Genomic DNA, 26,469 nt, shown 5'->3' with positions numbered 1-26,469 from the left:
ACCTAATGAAACTTAAAAGCTTTTGCACAGCAAAGGAAACCATAAACAAGACGAAAAGACAACACTGAGAATGGGAGAAAATATTTGCAAACGAAGCAACTGACAAAGGATTAATCTCTCTCCTTTATTTGGTCGCACCACACGGCTTGTGGGATCTTAGTTCCCTGACCAGGATCGAACCCATGTCCCCTGCAGTGGAAGCTTGGAATCCCAACCACTGGACCACCAGGGAAGTCCCCAATCTACCTCTCTTTTTTTCTACGTGGAATAATACTATATCTTCTTACATAACTCTAAACTCCTCTCAGGTGTATTTCCTCATCTGCCAACTTTTAAAGGAAAATGCAGGATTCTTTGGCATAGCATTTTTTCTATGGTGGGCTGACAGTATAGTTGTTGTTATTGAGCATTTTATAAACATTCGTCAAGGCTATTATTTTTCCTGCTACATTGGAGGGAACAGCTACAATGCATTCCAAAGAAGCGTGCATCCTCATGATGGGACAATGGAACAACCATGCCTAGTTGTGTCGGGTACAGGGGAGGGGAGACCGTGTTCTACTAGATTTCCAAACAGCTTAACAGCAGCAACAGTGATGTTTGTAGGTGTGATAGTGGTGGTGGTAGGGGGTTTTATTTTGTTTTGTTTTAATATTATGTGTTTTGGCAAGATCTTTGTTTTTTGCAAGCTGACAGGTGGACTGTTCTTTGATGGCTTTACTGTTACATAGAAGGAAAAGTTTTTTGTGTTAATAATCAGGGCACCAAAGGAAATTCAGAAAGAAAATCCATGCAGCAGAGCACGCTTTCCTTTTACCTGTATAATCCCTCACTGAAGGAAGCTGCATGATCTTTATAGCTTGTTATTCTCCTCAGGATGGTGACCCTTCCCAAACTGAAGACAATATTCACGAGCAGATGACATAGGTAGCCTAGAGAGAGAAGTTGAATGAGAGGGAGAGCTCGTGGCTGATAGTTGGGAAAAAAAGGATTAGGGAGAAGTCTAATGAGGATAGTAGATTGACTAAGGCTCCAAAGCCTAAATGAGGTGTCCCTGTTTCTGTCACAACTTGATGGGCCCTTACATTTATGGTGACACAAAGTCTCTCTGTTCCTGTCTTCTTACTACCAATCAACCACCTCACCCTCCACCTCAGGTCTACTACTTACTCACAGTTTCTGCTTTCTCATGGCTTCTATGTGCTGTGTTCTGAGTCTTTTGGATTCTACTCCTGCCACCAACTGCTTGGCTCCTTCCTCAGACCTATAGTTCAAATTTCCTAGGAAGAGAATTGGCTTAACCAAACATTGTCCCCATTAGAAATAGAGTTTTCTTATCAGGGCACTTAATAATCATAGGGCTGAGGCAACCTATGGATTAAGGAAATACCTAGGACTTCTACAGTCAGCAAGATCTTCGTGGGGGAAGGTTCAATACTGCAATGTAGAAGGGGCCTGTGGACAAAGCCATAGCCTGTGGCTTGTCTGGTACTACAATATAGAAGGAAAAACTTGGGAAAGTGGGAAGGAGGGGGAGTCACAACTTAGATTTTGGTCTTGTTTCATTAGTTGTCTGTAGTCTGTCCCCATAGATATGTCCTGCAGGCTGAGGGAAGTTCTGGGCCTGAAGGTTGGGAGTTTTGGCAGCATTTTTCATGTCTCTTGTAGTACCTACTTTATTATAATTATCAATTTACTTGTTTCAAAACACCAGATTGTTAGCTCCTTGAAGCCCAATATTTGGTCTTATTTACCTTTGTGCCTTCAGTGCCTGACACAGAGGAAATGTTTAATAACTGTCTATTGAATGAATGAACAGTTGTGGTTTGGAACCTGAACATTAAGAATGTTTCAGAGTAAGTTGATAGAGATCATACTATCATGGTATTTTCCCTATTTTGTACTTGAAAAATATTAGCAGGAAAGACACATTTCATCTTTTGAAATCTTTCATACAATTTACATAATCTTAATTCAACAAATGTCTTAGCTTACATTGTCTTTACATATTACGTTTTTTTTTCCATTTACCATTCTTTTGTATGTGGATTTCTAAATAGTGATGTAGCCACGTAGCAGATATTTTTATGAACTTCCATGGTCTTAATATATCATTGTCTACTTAACCACGTGCCAATTGTTAGATGTTGGCAGATGTTACAGTGTCCGTTAGCATAAAGAACTAGGATTCAATCAAATATTCACACATTGCAGTTGGTTGTCTCTTTAGTCTCTTTTAATCTAGAACAGTCCCTTCTCCTTTTTCTTTTAAAATGAGTTTTACTTTTGGGACTTCCCTGGTGGTCCAGTGGCTAAGACTCCACACTTCCAATCAGGGGGCCCGGTTCGATCCCTGGTCAGGGAACTAGATCCCACATGCTGCAACTAAGAGTTCGCATGCCACAACTAAGATCCAGCACAGCCAAATAAATAAATAAATATTAAAAATAAATAAATAAAATTTTTAAATAAGCTTTACCTTTTGAGGTCAGACCATGTTTTAAGACCATCCTTTAAACTTATTCCCCACCTCAGAAGTAGCACAATTCATTGTCTTGCACTTGTACTATTGCAGTTACCTCCTCACTCAAGTCTTGGCTCCATCTCTCCAATCTTGTCAACAAGATTATTTTTCTAGAGAACGTCCCATATCACCTTCCAAATCAGGCCTGGTGAACAAAGCCCTGCATCCTCCATGCAAATACGACTTGAGCTGGGTCTACCAGCATGAGTCTCAAGACTTTGACGGAAGCTACCAGACACTACTCTTCTCTTCTTGCTAGACTTGAACTTGACAGCTTTTGAGGCTGGAGTGCCCACAGACATCTTGCCACCATTAGGGAGAGCCTGGGGACATTGGGGCTGCACTTGGAGCCAGAAAAAGAAGCCAACATGGCAGAAGGCAGAGCAGAGAACTAGAGAGAAATAAACCCTGGGAATATCTTTGGAGGCCTGAATCTAACTGAATAGAAGTCAGATCTTACTCCTGGACTTTTCAGTAATGTGAACCAATAAATTCCCTTTTGGGAGCAAGCCAGTTTGTGTTGGGTTTCCTATCACTACGTTCCAAAGAGTCCCAGTAGATGTATGTTTTAAAAATTTACTTTCACAATAATCACTGATTCTTAGTCACTCTTGGAACTTGAGCCTGAGCACCGTCATTTATCAACATCCCACCATCTTCTTTCTGAATACTTGTTTTGTTTCATTTGCAGAGCTCTTCACTTCAAGGAGAGCAACTTACGCTTATGTTAGCTGATCTTTTTATGGCCTACATGTTTATATTCTATTATCTACTTGCTTTAATTGATTTGTTTTTTCACTCTGCATTTTCGTTGGTATCTCAAGCCTTTCTCTTTATCAGCAATTCTATATTTAATCCTCTCTAGTCAGTTTCTTGATATTTATAATTTATTTATTTATTATAATAAAACCATTATAATGGTTTTATTTTGGGACTCAATTCATTTCCATAACATTGAAATCTCCTTCTTCAGCCCATTCTGCTATTTTACCATGTAGTCTTTGAACTTTGCTTTATTGAATTTATATTATTAATAATATTAATTGTTCTAGATTATTAATTGTTCTAAAATGAGAAAGTTTGAGAGACATTTCTTCTTTTCCTTGAGTTATATTGTCTTCTAGAGTGGATTTACTTTACATCTTTTGCTTGCTAGCTTCCTTAATTTAATTCACTTATTGTTTTCTTATAGTATGTTTTTCTAGTTGCCATGCCATTGCTTTTCTTCTTGCTCATGTTTGAAGTGGGCTACCATGTCTAGACTCTAGAGCAGTGGTTTTTAACTCAGGGTGATTTTGCACCCCAGAAAATACGGGGATATTTTTGGTTGTCACACCCGGGGCAGGAGTGGGGGTGGTGGTGTTTGCTACTGACATTCAATAGGTAGAGGTCAGGGATGCTGCTAAACATTCTACACTGCACAGGCAACCCCACTCCCCTGCAACCAAGAGTTATGTGCCCCAAAATGTTAAGTGCTCAAGTTGAGAAACCCTGCTCTAGGGCCTTCTGTTCATCTGATGTCTGATCTATGATATGAAGGAATTGTCCTTGTTACTCTTCCATATTTGTCTTCCTTTAAAAAGAAGAACTTTCAAGCTGAACACTGGGTTCTACTCATTTCTCTATAGAACTGAAGGGAAGAAGGGAGAGTCCTTCTGGGGCTGCATGCACCTGTTATTATGGTACCTGGGCTTTGCTCTATTTTCTGAGATTTCTTATAACCAGGAAGCCTCTACCTGGTTGGAGCAGCATCTGTTCCTGTGGCTTCAGATCACGTCCCTAATTCAGCATGAAACCAAGAAAATGATGAGCCCAGGCAGTTCTTCCTGCCTCTGTTGACATCCTGTGGTGATAGTGGCTTCTCTCTAGGGTTCCCTGGTCTATCTACTGACCACCTCAGTCCATTTCTCTCCTAAATAACCTAATTCCTCCGTCTTGCTTAATTGGGATAGGCTGGGATAGGAATGAAGAGAGGGGTTAGAGATAAAAATCTTCTCTTTGGTTCCTTGGTCACTACTTTTCAAAATTTATGACCTAAAGTTGTTTCCTTGCTTTATTGCTGCTGGTGAAATTTTTTCATCTCTCTCTCTATCTTGTGAAGATTTTGTCAGGTAGTAAGAAAAGGAGATTTTTGTGTTCTGCCCATCCTCTTTCTCCCCAGTTTTCCTACTATAGCAATAGGTATTAAGATATCCCAGACCCAATATTTTATTATCCTGATATTACTTTATTTTTTATCTTGGATGGCTACAAAACCAGGCCCACCAGGAAGCACTAGGCCTGGGCACTGGGTGACAGTGAGGAGCTTTATAAGCAAGGAATCATGATCATTTGAAAACTTTTCTAGAAAAGGTTTGTAAATACCGTCTAACCAGAAAGAAAGAAAATAACTCAATTTTGAAACAGACATGTCAGATGGGATTCTTTTCCAAGAAATCAGGCAAATCTGGCTGAGGAATGGCAATAGGGTCCTCAGGGATTGACCCTCAGACAATAGGTGCTCAAGAGACTGCTTTCCTCACATGCCTTTAATAAGTCTTTCTTTCCTTTGGGGCATGTAATACCTCTGTCTCTAATCTGGTCGGCTTCAAAGATTGTCCCAGTCTAATTCCACCAAGCTTTCTTAGGTATTTATAGAACAAGGACACTGGATGGGAGGAGGGAAAGAGATGTCTGAATCTCTGTTTTCTTGAAAGCGCAGCTTTCCCACCCTGATCCTAGTTAGGTTTTCTCTATTTCTGTGCTCTGCCTTCCCGACTCCCAGCTTGCTGTGTTTTCTTCTTCTGAGCAACAAATCAATATACTCACTTCTCAAATATAGTTTTCGAAACATATGGAAGAATCCACAAACTCTGTGCCTCGGAATCCAATCTTTCTGCCCTCAAACATGCATGGCACACAGCTGTGCAGACAGCGTGTTCTGATCACTGGAGAGAGCTTTGTACCTTCCAACGATTACCTTCGCTAACAGTCATTCCCTGAGAAAGGCAGCTTGAGGGCACCATCTGTCAATAGACGCAGTCTTCCCACCTGCACAATGCCCCAGGGAGAAAGGCTGAGGGAAGAGGTGTCTCCACACAGACAGCCCAGTCAAGAGCCAAAACACCCTGGCAGGATTTTGGGCCACAAAAACACTTAGGCTCCCTATAAGTGCTGCATTTGGAACATCTCAGCAATTTGTCAGACTCAAGTCAATACAGAGCTAGCAGCCGGACATAAATATCCATTTCTCACAGCCAGGAGAGGGTCAGCTCTACAAGTGCTGTTTATATGTGCCTTTGGCTTACTGGTTTCACTTCCACAGCTACAGTTCATGAGAGATCATAAAGCTGGCCTAAAGCAGGTGGGAGAAATTTCTGGCATTGTGGGCCAAGAGAGCGGAAGGTAAAGAGGCAGGAAATGCTGTAGCACCTTTCTCCCCAGCTGCCTCCCAAACACTGATGTTCCTGGAAGGCCCTGAAAAATTCAAGAAATTCTGAGAATTTCTCCATCTGTTTAATTCCATATCTATACGAGCTACCATAAATTGGTAGGAAAATAATTTTGCAATTATGTTTTTCTTGCAATTCAACCAGTAGCTAACCCACTTGGGGTAAGCGGAGGAGATGTGACCAAATCAAATGGTCAGCCCCTCATCATCCCTGAAGTGTCCTCTGGTTTCTGAAAGGTGGGAACCTGACTCTGTTGCAGACTCATGTAAGGTGTTTGGCAGCTTTTAGCAAATTGGTTAATTGGCAAATTGGCTTTTGAAGAAATTATTTTCAGGGACATGACCTAGAGCCCACTTCTCTACCAGACACTGGACCCTCATCACCCACTCTGGCCCTTAGCATGTCACCCATTCCAGGCTCTGACACTGACAGCCTGCTCCAGCTCCTAGTTTGCTTCCCAGGCCTTTGACCTCAACTCACAGCTGGCCAAAACCAGCCACCTCAGAGCCATTAATCAACTTGCCTGACTTGCCTTAGGCCCTTCTAAACTCTTTTTCATCCTTAGCTATCATCCTTGATCTCTCAGAATCACTGTCTCTGTCTTTCTCAAAGCTGGTTGTTTTTAATTCCACCACCACCTGGTCTTGTTGACTCATTCTTCCAGTTCAAGGCTGCTACCCTCTGGCAGAGTAAGCTGGCCCTCCATTTTCATAGTGGGAAGCCTTCAGAGTCATTCTAACTCATCCTCTCCATTTTTTGTTCTATTGGTGTCTCTGAGCTGTTTTTACTCACAACACTTCTGACACCAAACGTGCAGTGTCTTTTCTGACACCACTTCTCCAACTCTCCTACACCAGCTGGCTGACCTGCAATTCAATTTAATTCTGATGCTATCTACCTGGAATTAGAATCAGAGCCCACAAGCTAAGGGCTCAGTCCCACAAGACTGCCCCATTTCAAATGCTAGTCTCAAGTCCCAGGTTGTCACAGGTGCTTCTGATCGACTGGTTATAAATTTGGGGGTTCCCATAAACTCTTCCTCAGGTTCGATAATTCACTAGAATGACTCACAGAATGCAGGAAGGCACATTTATTGGTCTATTATAAAGGATACGACTCAGGAATAGTCGAATGGAAGATATGCGTAGGGCAGGGTTTGTGGGAGAGGGGGCCCAGAACTTCCACTTCCATGCCCTCTCTGGGCGCACCACCCTCCCAGCACCTTGATGTGTTCAGCAACCCGGAAGTTCTCTGAGCCCCGTCGTTTAGGGATTTTTATGGAGGTTTCATTACATAGATATGCTTGATTAAATCATTGGCCATTGGTGATTAACTCAATGTCTAGCCCCTCTTCCCTCCCTGGGGTGGGGAGGACAGGGCATTGGGGGAGGGGGTGTTGAGGTGAAAATTCCAACCCTCTAATCGTGCCTTGGTTTTTCTGGTGACCAGCCCTCATCCTGACACTATCTAGGGACCCCAGCCACTAGTCGCCTAGTTAGCATACAAAAGACCCTCTCATCTGCAGATTCTAAAGGTTTTAGTAGCTGTGTGCCAGGAACCAGGGACAAAGACCAAATATTTATTTATTTTGATTATATCATAGTATCCCAAACAAAACAAAAACTAACAAACTTGCCTGCTAAATTTCTGAAACTGTAAATGAAGACATTTCTACTTAAGAGCAGGCATAATTACCCTATTTAAAGGGCAGTTGTCTTCTTTGGGTTTCTGGATCTGACAACATACCACCAATTATCACATACCAACATATTAAGTTGTTTAGATTTTTACATTATTTATACTTACATATACTAAAATATGCTGTCCCTTTGCCCCCAGCATCTCCAGGGATAATCCCTCAGTGGTCAGGCTTTCTCTCCATGACTTGCCCCTGCCTGTGACCTCAATAAGAGTGGGCAGCCAATTCGACCTGGTCCAACCAACCTCTTCCATCTGAATTTGAATTGTGAGGCATAGAGACTAGGAGTTGGGAGGTGCATGCCATCAATAGCAGAGCTTTAAGCAGATCTCTCAACTCATGCTGTTGAGATTCCTACCTTCTGCTTGTTTAAATTTTACTTAGATTGCATAACATCTGGTACTGCATTTTCATACCTGCATCATACCAGACATTGTTTTCAGCAAGCAGAAATGAGATATTTCAATGTGGTCGATCCATTGGTTGGTTAAGTAGCCATTCCCAGTCCCCTCTCCCTTGCTGTTTCCCCCAAAAGAGATTACAAAACTTAAATATTTTATTTCCCTGCTTCTCTTGCATTTAAGGGTGGCCATGTGATAGTTCTGGCCAAAGAAACGTAAGTAGAAGTCTTCTGAAGAACTTTGGAGAAATTTTTTTTCTGATAAAAGAGACAGATGCAGTATGCCCCTTCACCTTATTTCTCCTTTGAACTATAGGGGAAGCAAAACTTTTCCTCAACCCTCTTAGAGTCTCTGGCTGGGCCTGAGAATTAAGTTGACATAAGACAGGTTAACAAGAGAAGAGTGTACAAATTTCATTTTTGACATCTACTTGAGAGACTTCACAGAAAAATGAAGACCCAAAAAGCAGTTACACCTAAGTGCTTATATACCAGGTTAAACAAAGAGTACTAAGTGTGGAAAAGTAACTAAAATATATGGGGAGGCTAAAGGAAGATAAGGGTTGATTTAACAAGATCTGTTTGTACAGGTTTCCCTTAGCCTTGACTCCCAATCTCTGGTGATAAGAATATGCTTTCCTTCCTGGTGTAGAGAGGGCATCTTCCACATGAAAGAAAAAGTGCTTTCAGGAAGAAAAAGGGAGGTCACAGTGCCTTTCCTGAATCTGCTATTTTTCAAGTGCCTCTAGCTCAAAATTATCCTTATGCCAAAGTGGTGTATTTGGGGATGGCACATTCTACTACTATTCAGAACCCAGATGTAACACACCTGGAGCTTCAGCAGCCATCTTGGAACCATGTGTCAAAGGCCAACAGAATTGTAGAGGTGCTATTCCTGACACTATTGAGCTACTGGACCAATGCTAGTAACCACCTACCTCCAGATTTCTTGATGTGAGAGGAGGAAAAATGTTTAAACCTCTGTGAGTTAGGTTCTCCATTACCTGCAGCTGAAATGAATAATTCAAAAGCAACTCATTCCTAAAGACTAATTACCCTATATATATCCGAAGAAAACAAAAACACTAATCTGAAAAGATACATGCACCCCAAAGTTCATAGCAGCATTATTTACAATAGCTAAGAGATGGAAGCAACCTAAGTGTCCATCAACAGGTGAATGGATAAAGAAAATGTGATATATATATAGACACACACACACACACACACACACACACACACACACACACACACACACATACACAGACACACAATGGAGTACTACTCAGCCATAAAAAGAACTTTGCCACTTGCAACAACATGGGTGGACTTGGAGGTATCATGCTTAGTGAAATAGGTCAGAGAAAGACAAATGCTATATGTTATCACTTACATGTGGAGTCTAAAAAATAAAAGTAATGAATATAACAAAAAAGAAACAGACTCACAGATACAGAAAACAAACTAGTGGTTACTAGTGGGGAGAGGAAAGGGGGGGAGGGACAAATAGGGGTAGGAGATTAAGAAATACAACCTACTATGTAAAAAATAAATAAGCTACAAGGATATATTGTACATCACAGGAAATATACCCAATATTTTATAATAACTATAAAGTATAATCTTTAAAAATTGTGAATCACCACGTTGAAACTAATAGAACATTGTAAATCAACTACATCTCAATTTTTAAAAAAATGAATTACGCTAGTGCAGAGAAAGTACTTCCTGGTATTGAGACAGTAAGCCAAAATGTAAATTTCACTAGTTCTATGCGGCCTTCAGTTGTTTTCTAATCACTCTACATATACTCCTTAATCATGGGAACCATATCATCCACCTTATTTAAAATATCCACAATCCTTGAGCAGGGCTGGACCATCAGAAAAGTGTTTTTTAAATACAATATTCTTTTCATGAAGCACTAGGGCTCCAGATAAGGTACACCCCAGAATCTGTAACTAGTTTCAGAAAATAGTACCCTTTGGAACCAAGGGTACTGTTTGTTTTGTTGGAACCAAACAAAAAAACTAATGTGATTCAATACAGGCAGAAGTGACTCACCCTAAGAGGGAGTTATAGATGTGTCTGCAGAGAACACAGTGTTCTGTGTATAAGAAAACCGGAATACAGCCACTTGGCAAAAGACAAAATTGGATCTACACCTCACACCACGTACAAAAATAGACTCCAAAGGAATCAGAGATCTTAATGTAAAGAACAAAACCCAACAAGTACTAAAAGAAAACACAGATGGATTCCTTTATAATCTGGGTGTAGGGAAAAGCTTTTGAATTATAATTCAAAATCCATATATAATAAAAGACTACATTTAAAAAAACAAAAACAAAACCCAAAACTTTTGCATGGCAAAAATCACCATAAACAAAGTCAAAAGACAGACTGGAAGAAAACATTTGCAAAATGTATCACAAATAATGGGCTAATTCTCATAACAAGAAGTACATCTCAAATCTAACAGCAAATAGGAGGGTAACACTGACACAGATTAGAGCAACTCAGTAGGCAAGAAGGGATATATTACCATTCACTAGCTAGTTCTCATGCATATTAGGACTTCATAGTTAAATCTTACAGGCAGAAAGGTTCAAATGCTTACCTATCTACAGATAGACTCTTACAGTAGTCAGGGGGTGTCAGATCTAGTGTGCAGAAGAATTTCTGTCAAATCTGTAAAAACAAAATATGCACTCTATATTTTAAGAAATACAAGGAGAATTCAAGGATACTTTTGACTCGGACATTTTCCCTCCTCACATGGTTTTAAAAAAATTAAAAAGCCTTGGGATTCTGCTGGAGTTCTGATTTTTGCACTGATTTTAGAAAATAACTCCCACAAATAATATGCTTCCTCTGTCCAACAAAGATAAGATTTTACGTATTGGAATCATAGTAACTCCACCTGTATGTAGAAGCTTCATGAATTCCTGCTTAACCAGCCATCAGCCCTCTTGTCCTTTCTTTGAAATACTCAGGGCAAGAAATGTTTGTTGACTTCACTTGACTGGGCAAGTTCCTGCTTAACAGTATTTATAACCAGAGTCATAGTTTCACTATTGTTAGAGTCATCAACATATATATTGATCACTTTCCATGTGTAAACTAGAGTACTTGCAAGCTTAAAAATGTTGACATCCACCAGTTACGGGGACCAGGTCTACTCAGAGGCCAAGGACAACCAAAGTGAGGAAATAAGAGGCCTTCAGAATGTGGTTTGTGAATGGAATACTATTGCCCGGGCATTAGGAAGGAATTATAACAATTTCGGGGGGAACAGGGCCAGCTTCTGAAATGGCTTAGGGCTTGTAGTCAAAAGAGGCCCAGTAGGAATATAAAAGGAATGAAAAGGTTGGCATGGCAACCCATGATGCAGTCCTCACAGCTACGAGGTACCTCTTTGCCACATCTCCTGCTCATGTGTCATCATCAGCTGCAATTCCTGGCAGGCTGAAGGCTTCCAACTTCAAGTGTCAACCATCAAGTCTTCCAACTTTTTTTGTCTCAAGGCTTTTTCCAAAGCCTCGGTATCTCTGCTCTGCATACATGTAGCTGGAAGTGTGCCCCAGAAGGCATTCTCAACCAAAGAGTGAGGGACAAGTGATCCCACCTCACCACCACTCCCCCAACCCCGCTCCGCCATCCTTCAGAGGGGCATTCTACAGAGGGTCCCCAGCAGAACTGAGCCCCAGTTGCCCACAGTGGTGGCTAGCTGGATACTGGCCTTTCCTTCTTCCCTGTTATTCTTTGCATTCTTATTCTGACCTCCTAGGGTCATCCCCCAAATGAGTTATTGCACTAGGGTTTTTGACCCAGTCTTTGCCTTTGGGGGAACCCAAACCAAGACAGTCCTACTCTTGGTGAAGGAGGAATAGGATCAACTGAAAAAGCAGGTTGAAGTTTTAGACTCAGTCAGGCCTGCCTGAAAAGAATAGGGTACCAGAGAGAAGTGGGTCTATCATCCGTGTGCAGGGGAGAGTGGAAAGAAATGCTTCTGTTATATTTAAGGCCTACCCAAATCAGAATGCCTTCCTTCTCTGTACCTGACTATACTTTTATCTTTTTCTTTTTACTGGAATGAGAAGGGCACCTAAAAACAGAGACCAAACAGTTTCACTCTCACTTTATTCCCTATCAAATGCAGTGTCACACAATGGCCAGATATTACAATCTGAGCTTTGAACTCTTTACCAAAATTGAGATTATTTGGTGGTCCAACCAGTCCTAGATTCCAAAATAAAGATGGCTCCTCTTGTGAGGAATAAAGTAGAGGAGACCTAAGGCTTTGTCCACAGCCTGTAACCAAGCTCCTGGAGAGTTTCCAGAGCAACTGTTTCAATAAAGGACTGGGCAAGGTTCTGTTCTGGCTACTTGCATTACCTTCTTTAGGGCAAAAATTATTAGCCCAACTATAATTATCTTAACTTTCCTTGGTGTACATGGGTCAAACTTCTTCCTAAACGTGTATTTCAAAAGAACAAGCAAGCGGGAGTTCTGAACAGAGAGGCTTTGAGCAGTCTTTGCAGATGTTTTATGTTCTCCCTTGGGGAAGATAAACAGCCCATCTTTTTAGAGGAAGCACAGAGACCTTGGCAATACTGTTCTTTCTTTTTTTATTTTTTTAACATCTTTATTGGAGTATAATTGCTTTACAATGGTGTGTTAGTTTCTGCTTTATAACAAAGTGAATCAGCTATACATATACATATATCCCCATATCTCCTCCCTCTTGCATCTCCCTCCCACCCTCCCTATCCCACCCCTCTAGGTGGTCACAAAGTAGGCAATACCTTTCTTGAGAACAGAGGTTAGTTTGCTAATTCCACTCATTCTCCAGGAGAAGGGAAAAATTAGCTTTAGGGATGTTTGGACCCAGCTAGGGAGATTTTATCAAGAACATCTCATAACATACTGTCATTCAAGAAGCACAAATTCTTCAAAGCCTGGAAAGTGTAAAGTCAAACGGAAAAAGTAAGATTTTAGGGTTGAGACAAGGTCAGGAGACTTATCAGTGCTCATTGGGGCCCCCAAGACATGGGCTTTGAAAGCATCAATAACTCATTTCAGTTCAGTCCAGCCGAAACAAATGTGGAAAGAACTGGAAACCTTCTCAAGGAGGCAGGAGTCACAGGCCTAAGAAATTTCAGAGAAGGAGGTAGCCATTGTGGTAAAAAAGCATGGAGATCATGGTAGGTATTAAACGATGCAGAGGAAAAAGCAGGGAAATCAAGACCACACGCTGGTTGAAAGTTGCTGGTAACTATTCATTCAGTGTTACAGGTGTTAGAGCAATGAATAAGACCAGTGAGGCCTTTTATTCTTTTTTTCTTTTTCTTTTTTTTTCTTTTGGCTGTGCCACTCGGCTTGCAGGATCTTAGTTCCCTGACCAGGGACTGAACCTGCGCCCTTGGCAGTGAAAGCGCAGCCCTAACCGCTGGACCACCAGGGGATTCCCAAGGCCCTTTATTCTGAAAAGAGAGAAAGAGAGCCCTCTTTGCTAGTTTCACAGATTACGTTTTTATGTTCAACCATTTGTAGTATTATACATTTTTGGTGGATTTAGCTGAAACTCAAGTCTAGATGTTAATGAGAATTCCATTGACATTTCAAGCTAATGTTTATAAAATAACAGATCTTTGATCTTAGGTTTATATCTTTTGCTATGCCCGTAAAATCTTGATAGTAAAATTGTTTCCTGTTTTTGAGCTAAGTGATCAGCAACTGGTTTGGGTACTTACTGTATGCTCACCCAGTATGGGGACAATATGGAAGATTTAGAGGTGGGAGCCTTTCTTCAGTTTTGAGCTGGGCACATTGTTGCCGGAAAAAAAAGGTTACATTCCCCAGCTCCCTTGTTGCTAGGTATGGCCTTGTACTTCTGGCCACTGAGATATAAACAGTGAAAAGGAGCTGACTCAGCTGGGAGGGGCCCTTTTTCCGCCCTTTTGTTTTCATTCTGCTCCTTCCAGAAGGACTGAAATGCAGATATGAAAATGGAGCTCTAGTTGCCATCTTGGACCATAAGGTGACCCTGAGGATGGAAAACACAGGCTGAGGATGGTGAAGCAGAGAGACAGAAGGGTCTCTGAAAGCATCTTGCGCTTCCATGTTAATCCTAGATGAACTATTTCCAGTTTTCTTTACCCAAGAAAAAAAAGAAACGCTTATCTTGTTGAAGCCACTTCTAGTTTAGGCTTTCTGTTACTTGTAGCCAAATTCATTGCAATTTGTAGCAGATACAGTTAGGGTGCTATACACTTTTTGGGCCATATTTACGTACGAGCGACAGTACTTTCATATTAAAAGATGGCCTACTGGGGCTTTCCTGGTGGCGCAGTGGTTGAGAATCTGCCTGCCAATGCAGGGAACACACGTTCGAGCCCTGGTCTGGGAAGATCCCACATGCCGCGGAGCAGCTAGGCCCGTGAGCCACAACTACTGAGCCTGTGCGTCTGGAGCCTGTGCTCCGCAAGGAAAGAGAGGCCACGATAGTGAGAGGCCCGCGCACCTCAATGAAGAGTGGCCCCCGCTTGCCGCAACTAGAGAAAGCCCTCGCACAGAAACGAAGACCCAACACAACCAAAAATAAATAAATAAATAAATAAATTAAAAAAAAAAAAAAAAGACTGTGCTTCCACTGCAGGGGGTGTGGGTTCAATCCCTGGTTGGGGAACTAAGATCCCACATGCCGTGCGGCACAGGTAAAATATATATATACATATAAAAATCTGTACCTTGTGTGCCTAGCTCTTTGCCTAGCATAGAGTAGCTCCTCCGTGAATATTTCTTGACCTTGAGCAGGAGTGATAATCAATCACAACATCTGCCAAAAGCTAAGTGACCAGTTATCAGTTGTAATGTACTAGTTTAAAAAGTCATCCCTGAGATTAAAAAAAAAAAATTTGTGCAAGACAAAGAGAGAAAATTACCCAAAGCTGGAAGATATAGATTTGAACACAGCTGGAAACTGCGAATGGGAAATAAATAAGTAAAACTCTTCGTTGATGTTATGAAAGGTCTTTCACAATGGATCATCAGAAGCTTCAACAATCATGATATGTGCTGATACTAAAGATAGCACAGTGGAGTGGTTTAGAGCATGTACTCAGGAAGTGGACTTCAGAGTTCATATTCCAGCTGTGTAAACCTAGGCAGATTACTTAACTTCTCTGTTTCTGTAGCTCCATCATTTGTAAAATGCAGATTCTACTAATGCTTTCCGAATGTTATGAGAATTAAAGGAGTTAATATAAATAAAGCAGTTAGAAAAGTGGCTAGTGCATAGAAAGAGCTATATAAAATTTTACTACTATTGTTATTATTGTTCCTGTTATAATTCCTCATCCTAAAGCATGGCCTATGGCAACAAGAAGAAGGAAAAGTGACGGAGGGCTAACATACTTATATAAGTAAATACTAAGAGCTATGTGGATAAAGATGGCAATGTGGGTTATTCACTACTTTAAATTTAGATCTCTTAAAATTGTACTTTTATAACCTCCTTGCTGTGAGGGTAAACCCACAAAAGAAGAAAGCACATAGATTCCTTTGTCCCCATCCCCCCACTTTCCCCTTCTATGTGTGTCCTTGCCAAATATTGTGATTTATCATTAAGTACAAATTATTATTTAAGTGCATAAAGATCCTTTTGACATAAATTGGGAATCATATAGAAGTTGTTTTAAGAACATAAAACTAGACAGAGTTTCTTTATTACTTGCTTTTGAATTCATAATCTCACTGGAGTTCTTAATTAAGCCGAGTTTGGGAATACAGTTTCCAAATCTTGGTCTAAAGACTTTTTATTGAAACACCTTCATAATCCTTATTTGAATTTATATTAGTAAGCAATTGTATAATCTGTAACTTATAATTCTGAGATAGCTGGTCCTTTTGACTTCTGGGGACATTAAAAGTACGACAAAGTTTCTAGCTCTGAGTACTTACAGATCTTTTTTTCTTTCTTCTTCTTCCTTTTGATAAGACTCATAATAGGATACTTTAATTTTTGGTTAGTTCCCCTTAGTCTTCTTCACTGTGAAAACTCTTTCCTTCCATTAGGATCAATTCAACAAATATTTAACAGTCATCTAATTTTATGAAGGGGTATAAGGTTCATAAAGGAAGTTTCCATGTCTGTCATGTTGCTGCTATAACTCCAGTGCCAACCAAGGTGTGTTGCACATAAGGGGTGCTCGAAAAGTATTTCGTAAAGAGATATGAATAAAGATCCTATACTGAAGCAGTGGAGGATAGTAGAACCAGTATAAGTTTTAGATCTGGGTTCAAATCTCAGTTTTCCAAATTATTATCTATGTGATCTAAAGCAAGTTGTTTAACAAACTCATTTTTCCTTGAAAATGGAAATAATATCTATTTCATAAGGATTATGAGAATTTATCAAGATAATAGTTTATTAAAACTCCTCCTGAGTGTATAGTGGGTATCAGGGACTGCGTTTCAAAATATAGGTCTTTAAAAGTTGAGGGGATTTCAATTCCTGTTCTTAAGAAATTTCCACATAATAATAACACAGGTCACAGAATATGGACATGTTATGGGTGTTCAGAGTAGGGAGAGATGACTGTATTTGAGGGAATCAGGAAACGAGGTGACATATGAAATAGTCCTTGAAGGAGAGTTAGGATTTCAACAGTTGAAATGTGCAGGCATGTCCAGATTAAACAGAGAACATAAACAGGGAGCAAAAAGGTACTGAGTGTGACTGAAAAAAGGTCAGTTACTCTTTTGGCTGAAATGTAGGGTTGACACAGGAAGTAGTGAGAGATAAGCAAGAAATGTGGGGTAGGGCCATGTTGGGGTTGCCAGTTTCTTTAATCCAATAGACAATGAGCAACTCTTGGTAGTTTGGGGGCAGGCCAACGGAATAATAGGATTGGAAGGTGGAAGCACCTAAGAGTGGAGAGACCAGTTAGGAGAGGCTATTGCATTATTTCAGGCAAGAGATAATAAAGGTCTGCATCAGGGAGGGGTCAGAGGGAAAGCAGACAAGACAAAGGAGGCACATTTCAGAGCGAATGGACAGTCTGTGACTAGTGCCTTGTGCTGTAGGGAGAGAGGGAGAGAAGGGGGGAAGAGAAGGAGGGCGGGGAAGAGAAGGAGGGAGAGAGAAACTCCATGACTGGAGCCATTTACTATTTACAGGAATGGGTAAATCACAGGAAAGTGTCGGTTTGGGTTTCGGAAATGGGTCAGCTTGAGGTTTGGATTGCTCCTTGCTGCCACCTTCCCTTTTTTACATCCTGGTTTTCAGGGCCACCTCCACCTCTCTCCACTCAGTAATTGTGCATTCTATCCTTGACTTGACCCTGCGTTTATCTTCACGCCCCAATTCTGCTCCCTACTACTCCTTCCCATTGTACTCTCACAGCCACAATGACCCCAGCTCAGGTCCTGGGCTGTAGGACACTCCACCCGCCAGACCCCCTATCGTCTTCGCCTAGGCAGCTTCCATGCGTGCGCCCCCACGGCTCTGTGACCAATAGGCAGGCCCTAGTGCTGGGATTCGACTGGCTATTGGTTGGCTGAGCCATGGTGAGAGATGGTGCGGTGCCCGTTCTCAGCCCGGGTGAGAGCTGTGGGCGGTTGTTAGGGCGACCGTTCGTGACGTAGCGCCGTCAGGCCGGGCAACCCCCAGATGATTGGCTAGACGATCGGACGATCCTTCCTTATTGGTCACAGGCTCGTCCGGCTCCGAGCGTGCGTAGAAGCGAAGGTTTCTTCCGCTCCGCGTCTCCGTTGAGTGGAGACGCGCGGAGCGCCAGCTCCCGGGGACTGTGGCTTCTGGTGAGATCGGGAGGTGAGGAGGGCGGCGGTGGGCGGGAGCGGGTTAGGGTTGTGTAGGTGGCGGTTCTCGAGCTCCGTCCGGCCCTGGAAAGGGGCAGCCGGCACCTCCTGCCGTCCCGGGGGGAGCTGCGCTGGCGGCTTTGCCCGGGGTGGCGCCCCGGTCCCGCGGGGACTGCGAGGAGACGTCCTTGACGCGCGGCCGGCCGAGTGGCAGCCCGCATCTATACTGGGGAGCCGGCGGGCCAGGCTGGGCCAGAGGGGCGGGCGGCGGGCCGGCCTCTTCTGGGCTCCCGTCGCCATCGGTGGACTGGCGGGGCGTCGCCGCGTTCGCTGGCCCTGTCCGAAGTCGGCGGTGCTGGCCGCGCAGTCACGATCGTCGGGGCGGAAAGGGTGCCAGGCAGGGTGATCTCGGAGTCCCCTTGATTCGAGGAATGCTAGTGGGCTGTGGGGCAGCCAGGCCCGCAGGTCGGGGAGGGAACGCGAGAAGATCTATCAGGTGTGGGCGTTCACGCCCAGGTTTGCTGTTCTCACTGGGTTCACGCCCTGGCGCTGCTGTTCGTCAGCACCTTAAATGCTGCTGACTAGCTCAGAGCCGTGAAAGAACCGTGGATCTGCATAGATGCGTCCGGTTATTCCCAGGTGAAACGGATTGAGAGGATACAGAGCCCAAGGTAGAGACTTGCCCAAAGACTTCAACGATTCTTCTTCTTCTTCTTCTTCTTCTTCTTCTTCTTCTTCTTCTTCTTCTCCTTCTCCTTTTATTTTTTTGTCAAGGGGCGTAGTCTCCTTGGTGCTGATTGCTGATGTCCTTTAGTCCAAAGCTTGTAGGTTTTTCGGAATATTTGGTTTTGGTATTTTGATAAAGAAAAACGTAAACGTAACTTGGAGACTCACAAATAGAACAACAGTCAGTTTTTGTAGTAGGAGGAGTTTGATGTACTCCATCTTAAATGGTCGTTTGAAATTTTTCAGGTCTTTGAGGACATGCCTTCTTAGACTTGGTCCTGAAAAGTCATGGGAAACATCTGTTTCCAGGCCGTACTAAGTAATCGTGTAAAATTTTAGCATCACGCAATGTAGAGAATGTATTCTTTTTGTTTGCTTGCGAATGAATTTTTTTCTCCGTGCAATGAAAGACATTTTTTGATTTAGAGGTAATCTAGCAAAGGCCCAGAGTGTACTTTGGGGATAGACTGGGTTGTGAGGGCCTGCTTAGTGGTAGTGTCTTTCCAATTTGTGATAAACTTGGCAGTAAAGACAATGGGAGTTAGTAATATGAAGGCTTTAAAAATGTGCAAAGATTACATCATTAACATGTGAAAACGGTTGTGTGTGTGGCATAAGCATTTCAAGATGAAGTGTGCACACGCATGTGCATGTGCTCTTTTTATTCTTGTATGATCTAGTTTCTAGGCCATGGATAGATAACCACATCTATATCACTATCTATTTAGGTTGACCATATGAAATTGCTGATATTTGACATTTGACCATTTTTCCCATACAAAAAATAGTTTCATATGGTTCACTTAATACTTGCCTTTGTTAAAGAACTTTGGAGCTCTAGCCTCATAAGTGAATAAAAAGATATGTGACTTACAAAGAGGCACACCATGTCATAAAATTGGGTAGAATCCAGGTTTCCTGATTCCAGTGTGAGAATTTTTTCCCATAGGATACTGGGTTGAGCAGCAGAATTCTAGATCCTGTTGGAATTAAAAATGACTCAGTACAAGACATGGTTTGTTTGTTTATTTATTTATTTATGGCTGCGTTGGGTCTTCATTGCTGCGCGCGGGCTCTCTCTAGTTGCGGTTGAGCGGGGGCTGCTCTTCGTTGCGGTACGTGGGCTTCTCATTGCGGTGGCTTCTCTTGTTGCAGAGCACAGGCTCTAGGTGCGCGGCCTTCAGTAGTTGTAGCTCACAGGCTTCAGTAGTTGTGGCGCACGGGCTTAGTTGCTCCGCGGCATGTGGTATCTTCCCGGACCAGGGCTCGAACCTGTGTCCCCTGCATTGGCAGGCGGATTCTTAACCAGGGAAGTCCCCTACATGTTTCTTGCCTTCAAAGAGACAAAACGTACACAGCAGTTAATTTGAGAACAGTGTAAAATAGTGTATAATCAAATACTGGAATGTGTAGCACAGGAAGAGTGCTGAGTGGGAGGAAAGAATCAGAGTAGGATGCCAAAGCATCTTTTTCTGCAATTGGCCATAGTAGGTGGTTTTTGTAGCATATTGAGTTAGAGTTTGGGGATTCAATTTAATTTAAATTATCCATTCTTTTGAATAATCTGTGAAATGTTTGCAGCATACTTCAGTCTGAATAAGCAAGGCATACATTGCCTAACTTGATTTTTTTAAACTAAAATTTATTTTTATTGCAACATGGCCTAAATACTGTACTTTGAATTGGCATGAGCTGTCCCTATTGCCTGCTCGTGCCACTTGCAACTGCTGATGAAGTTGGAAGATTGGATTCCATGGCATTTAAATGATTTGCATAATCACAGGGAAATGGGGAGGGTGCTAGTGGGAAATGTGCAATTATAGTTACTTTTGACACACCTTTGTACATTTGGTTACTCATTTTGTATTTCCAAATAGGTGAGGTTCTCTGTGTTTGGGGATGGTTTATGGGATCATGTCACGGGATCATGTGTAAATTTTTTCCGGAATGTTGCAAAGATGACTTTACACCTAGGAAAGAAATGTCCCAGAATTGACAATGCTACCATGAAGCTTTTGAGGGAAAACATAATGTCCCTAATATATAATATAGATTAATAATGCTAAACCTATTTGTGATCAAATTGGGGTGCCTTCTTGCTAGCAGCTCAGATTTTAATTCAACCGAATTAACTTTTTAATAGTGAAGAATACATTTTCTTGATAAGGGAATATTCTAAATTGAGAGGGCTTGGGGGGAGAGAGTGTTAGAAACTTTGACCTAGTTTCAAAAGGTGTTTTTAGTTAATTCATTTTCTGCAACACTGATGCTAGTTGATCCTTTAGACTAGTTTATACGGTTTTGTTTTTTTGTTTTTAAATATAAGGAAGTTATGTGATAGAAGGCTGTCATAAAAATCTAGGCTCTTATGAGGCTTTTAGTTGAAATGAAGTAGAGTTCAAATCTAAGATATGATTAATATTCTCCAATACTTTAAGTCCAAGTCCCTGCTAATTTAATAGAAAGTATGTTTGTTATTGTTGTTCATTTTCCAGGATAGTATAGGAAATGTAGCCTCTCTTCTCCACCCCATCCCCCCTTAATATGTTCTCTGAATGCAGAGAACTGGGGGGCTTGAAGTGGGAGAGTTATATCCATATCTTTAAAAAAGTCATCTTTAGGTCTGTGTCAAGATGTGTCAATAAAATGCATGCTACTGTAGCTTAAGAATTTATTTTTAATTAGCAGGTATTTGTTGAGCAACTGCTACGTATGAGTGCAAGGTGCTGGAGGATGAAGTGAGCAATAGGCCTCAGGGAGGAAGGTTGAAAAAGCCTGAATAAACACAGGCAGATGCATGCCACATTTATACATTTCAGTGACCCGCCCACCTTTTAAAATTGAGACCCACAGTAAGAAATATATGTTATGTCGGAAGCCAGTACATACACTCATATGTATAATTTCATGAAACGTAATGTTTCAAAAAATAATATCTACCCATACCACATGTCTTACCCACAGCTTTTTTCTCTTTTTCCTTTTATTTTAAAATATTTGTTCTGACTCATATACTTGATTTCATGATCTCATCGATCCAGTGAAGGGTTGTGACCTGCGGTTTGGAAACCAGGCATCTATTTGGTGGCCTGGTGTGGCTGAAATGTAGAGAATAGAGAACATTGAGTGATGCAGTGAGAGGTGACGCTTAGTAATTGCTTTGGTTTGTAAAAGCATCTCTTATTTTCTTTTCCCTAACACCTTAAATAGATTAATGCTTTATTTTCCTTAATTTGGTGCCTTTTTATTTTCTTTCTTCAATAAATGAATCACTTTCTTAATTATTACCATAAATGTGAGATTCATATGAATTCTTGATAGTCTGTCAATCAGTGGCCTTAAAATTAAATCTTAATTGATTTTTATGGGTAGTTAATATGCTTTATCATAAGCATTAATTTTAGTATAAGAAGTAAGGCTTGCAAGTTCCTATATTAGAGATTAATAACTATACTAGATTTTTAAAAAAATCAGAATATCAAAATTATTATTACTATTATTTAGCCAGCAAACATGGAAAAGTTTTGCCATGGTAGTCATTAGGTCAAAATAACCCATATTCTGTTGGGAATTTTTGAATGCTATAGATGTCTACTTTGGCCAGCCATCCTCTTATTCTAGTACTGTTCCAGCATTTTTATTAACTGCTGTTAAAGTTTGGGAAAAGACCTCTGGTGACAGCAACATTAGGAAGGTTTATTAAACATTTTGCTAGTGACATATTATGCCATGTGTTTTATGGAATGGAAGAGTCTAATGGACTCCTGCCCTTGAGGAGCTTTATAAACTAAGGTAATGATTTACAGGAGGACACCGAACAAGTGGATTGTTTGGTATTTACCTTTTGCATGACTAGAATGTAGAGAATGAAGAGGGTGCTTATATGCGTTTTGTGTCAGGGTAATCAGAAAATAAATGTGAATGCTTGTTTCTCACTCTTGTTTTGTGCTTTATTGCTCTCCTCCTTGCCTCAGATAATAATCGGGCTGAGGTATTATTTGGTTTGATCTTAAATGCTCGAATTCATACAACTGATAAGAAAAAGCTGCTTTTAAGTTGTTTGTTAGTGAATAATAGAGGATTTAAGTGTTGTGAGTAAAGAAGTAATAACAGTCCTCTTATTTTAATTTTGTAATTATTTTCCAGAATTATAAGGAATACTGTCAAATAGTATTATTCTTAATACACAAGACACTGCATACAAATCAGGGTTTACAATGCACTTTTCCTTAAAATGTTTTCCCAAGAATACAGTGAGCTGTATGCTAAGTGTTCATACTTGATATTCCTTCCAGGATCCAAGGATTCTTCAGCTACAATGTTGTCAAGACTTTTCCGAATGCATGGCCTCTTTGTGGCTTCCCATCCCTGGGAAGTCATAGTGGGGACAGTGACACTGACCATCTGTATGATGTCCATGAACATGTTTACTGGTAACGATAAGATCTGTGGTTGGAATTATGAATGTCCAAAGTTTGAAGAGGTTTGTGAGATTAATCTGATTATTGATTAAAGTAAATACATTTTGAATTTCTAAGAGTGTCTCCTTTTAGAGACCACATAATCAAAAAAACTTATGAGTAAAATTTTTATTTCAGTATTGATAGCTTTCATTTACTTATATAGTATGGAAATGCACTGGAAATACTTTTCTTTTGCTTTTGGTATACAAATGAGTGTAATTGACTTTACTTGAGAAATATAGCTTTCATAAGTGACTAACAGTGAAAAATGATCGGCTTAATAAACAGATTGTTTAAAAATTGGGAGTAAATTTTTGATTTGCATTGTAACATTTTATTTGACTTGTGCCTAAATTTATATTATCATGATGATATGTAAACTAATGATGCATGCAAAATAAAAATTCTTATTTTTGATTTGGATTTTTCTTTTCTATCTCTCCCAATAGGATGTCTTGAGCAGTGACATCATAATTCTGACAATAACACGATGCATAGCAATCCTGTATATTTACTTCCAGTTCCAGAATTTACGCCAACTTGGATCAAAATATATTTTGGGTAATAATTTTATATATTAACCTTATTGTGTGCTATCAAATTTTTGATTTACTGTGGAAATTTACCTGTTTGTTTAAATCATGTGTGTGGAAATGTGTGTGCTGCATGTATTCAATAGTTTCATTTCTTTTTATTCAAGTTAGACGTTCTGCTATTTGAGACCTTAATAATCTGGAGAAAATAGTATTATTTCTCTCAGAATATTGTATGGGACTGTATGTTATTGTGTGTGTAAAAAAGGATGAAGTTTTTTCAGTTTGCTGAATTTTGTCGTTTTAGGTATTGCTGGACTCTTCACAATTTTCTCAAGTTTTGTATTCAGTACAGTTGTCATTCATTTCTTAGATAAAGAATTGACAGGCTTGAAGTAAGTATTTAAGCATAAATATACTTTCTTTCAAAATATATATATATATATATTTTAATCTTTTAATTTTATTTATTTATTTATTAATTTATTTTTGGCTATGTTGGGTCTTCGTTTCTGTGCGAGGGATTCCTCCAGTTGTGGCAAGCGGGGGCCACTCTTCATCGCGGTGCGTGGGCCCCTCACTATCGTGGCCTCTCTTGTTGCGGAGCACAGGCTCCAGACGCGCAGGCTCAGTAGTTGTGGCTCACGGGCCTAGTTGCTCCGCGGCATGTGGGATCTTCCCAGACCAGGGCTCGAACCCGTGTCCCCTGCATTAGCAGGCAGATTCTCAACCACTGCGCCACCAGGGAAGCCCTCTTTCAAAATATATTGTTAAGAACTGTTCTTCTCCATGATATAAAGCATTATAGTATATAAATTATCAAAAGTTTATAGAAAATATGGGAAAATTTTTCATGTCATCATTTAAATTTTAATACCTGTTAATGTTTTAGTATATATCCTGTCCCACTTTTTTATACTTAAAGAAAACTTCTGAGATCATGCTGTATATACTGCTTTATAACTTTTATGCTTTATAATAGTTTATCAACATCTTTGCATGTCCTTAATGCTAAACTAAATTATTTGTAATAGCTGTCTAGTATTCCCCTATCCTCTAGGTTGGATTGTTAGGTTATTTAATTTCCCCCATTAATAACAACACTGTGATAAATGTCTTTGTAGCTAAATTTTTGTTTGTGTTCATAGTCATTTTCTTAGGATACATTCCTAGGAGTGAAACAGTGGCTGTGTAGGTTTTTAGGGCTTTTAAGTGCTGTTGTTGCCAGTTTGTTCTCTAGAAAGGTTGTTCAGTTTATTCTTCCATAGATAGTAATTAATGAAAAAAGAATTGCATACAGTATACAGGTTTCCCCTGCTATCTGAAAGTACAGCTTTCCTATGAAACCTTTTGTAAGTGAAGAAGCAATTACCTTGGGACACATCTTACTAAGGAATGCACACAATAAATCAAGATAAAGCACAGATGCTCACAGACACAGTTCAAAGCTATGGCAGCTTGGTGCTGAGATGCTAAGTGTAGTTCCCAGGCAGTGCCGTTCTCACTCTCTGCTCCAGGTACCCACTGCCTCTGTAACGGTTCCCTGCAAAACAAACACTGAATGCTATTTTCACTTTTCACCTTTTTTTGTCAAAGTGAAAACCTTGTTTGGATTTCTTTTGGTTAGCAAAAATGGTTATTATGTAGGTCTTTCATAAAAATGAAGTGGCGTAAAGCAAACTTTCGAAAAGTGGGGGACACCTGTATTCCTCTTTTTCCCCCATGTTGATTCACAAGGACACATTTTTATTTTTTTTTAACTAAGGATGATATTTTGCTATAGAATTATCAAAAGGTGTTTCTGTATAAATATATTTACATTTTTAACAAAAATATCTTAAATGTTTTGAGTGACTAATATATTTAGCTTTGAGGATGTCAAAGGAATATAGATTACACCTTTTGGTCTGCTAAAAGGTAACACATGCCAGAGCTCATACAAGGCATGGGACGAGGGGTGGGGGGGAAGTTTTGGTTTAGGAAGGGATTTTTCGGTGATATTTTTTCTTTTGTTAAATAATACCTGATCATCTTGTTTTCTTTTTTTCTTCCCCCAGTGAAGCTTTGCCCTTTTTCCTACTGCTGATTGACCTTTCCAGAGCAAGTGCACTAGCAAAGTTTGCCCTCAGTTCCAACTCACAGGTATTATTTATAAGACATGAATGTTAGTAGTATCCTTTTTTTCAGATTGTTTACATTAATAAGAAAGATTAATAGAGTTTCTTCACAGTCCAAGATTCAGGAATTGCCTGCAATTTTGTCAAGTCCTAAGACTGGTCTTCCTAGGAACCCTAGGAACTGTCCCATTTATCTGACAACTCAATTGTAATTCCACAGTTTCTAGAATTTGGAATCTTCCCTATTTTCCTTTTTTTTTTTTTTTTAAATTTATTTATTATTTATTAAATTTATTTATTATTATTTATTAAGTAGGCTCTTATTTATTTTTGGCTATGTTGGGTCTTCGTTTCTGTGCGAGGGCTTTCTCTAGTTGTGGCGAGCGGGGGCCATTCTTCATCGCGGTGCGCGGGCCTCTCACTATCGCGGCCTCTCTTGTTGCGGAGCACAGGCTCCAGACGCGCAGGCTCAGTAGTTGTGGCTCACGGGCCTAGTTGCTCCGCGGCATGTGGGATCTTCCCAGACCAGGGCTCGAACCCGTGTCCCCTGCATTAGCAGGCAGATTCTCAACCACTGCGCCACCAGGGAAGCCCCCTATTTTCCTTTTTGAAGTTTTCAGAATGTAAGGTATTATGTCTTTTGGATAAATTAGAGTATCTACCTAGTGAAACATATCAGAGAACAGACAGGATCTAATGGAAGAATCTCAGGGTAGATTGATTTCTAAACCCCGTGAATTAACACTAGCAT

At 40.5% G+C, this 26,469-nt stretch overlaps 1 protein-coding gene across 4 annotated transcripts in view; it reads left to right on the top strand.

The window, feature by feature from the left end:
* HMGCR (3-hydroxy-3-methylglutaryl-CoA reductase) overlaps window positions 1-26,469 on the top strand; it is a 79,466-nt gene that overhangs the window by 39,865 nt on the left and 13,132 nt on the right. The window contains exons 1-5 of one of the 4 annotated variants that reach the window (XM_082457154.1): window positions 17,763-17,879; window positions 22,901-23,088; window positions 23,518-23,629; window positions 23,909-23,996; window positions 25,659-25,743. In XM_082457154.1, the coding sequence (XP_082313280.1) occupies window positions 22,924-23,088; window positions 23,518-23,629; window positions 23,909-23,996; window positions 25,659-25,743 (450 nt within the window). In that variant the 5' untranslated portion in view covers window positions 17,763-17,879; window positions 22,901-22,923. Of the gene's footprint in view, window positions 1-17,762; window positions 17,893-18,357; window positions 18,551-22,900; window positions 23,089-23,517; window positions 23,630-23,908; window positions 23,997-25,658; window positions 25,744-26,469 lie in introns of those variants that run through there. The other 3 variants (XM_082457153.1, XM_082457155.1, XM_082457156.1) reach the window with 3 other exon arrangements.

This window comes from Balaenoptera physalus (assembly GCF_965194825.1).
Source record: "Balaenoptera physalus genome assembly, chromosome: 3".
Taxonomy (NCBI): Eukaryota; Metazoa; Chordata; class Mammalia; order Artiodactyla; family Balaenopteridae; genus Balaenoptera; species Balaenoptera physalus.
This window is presented reverse-complemented; position numbering and strand designations above follow the sequence as displayed.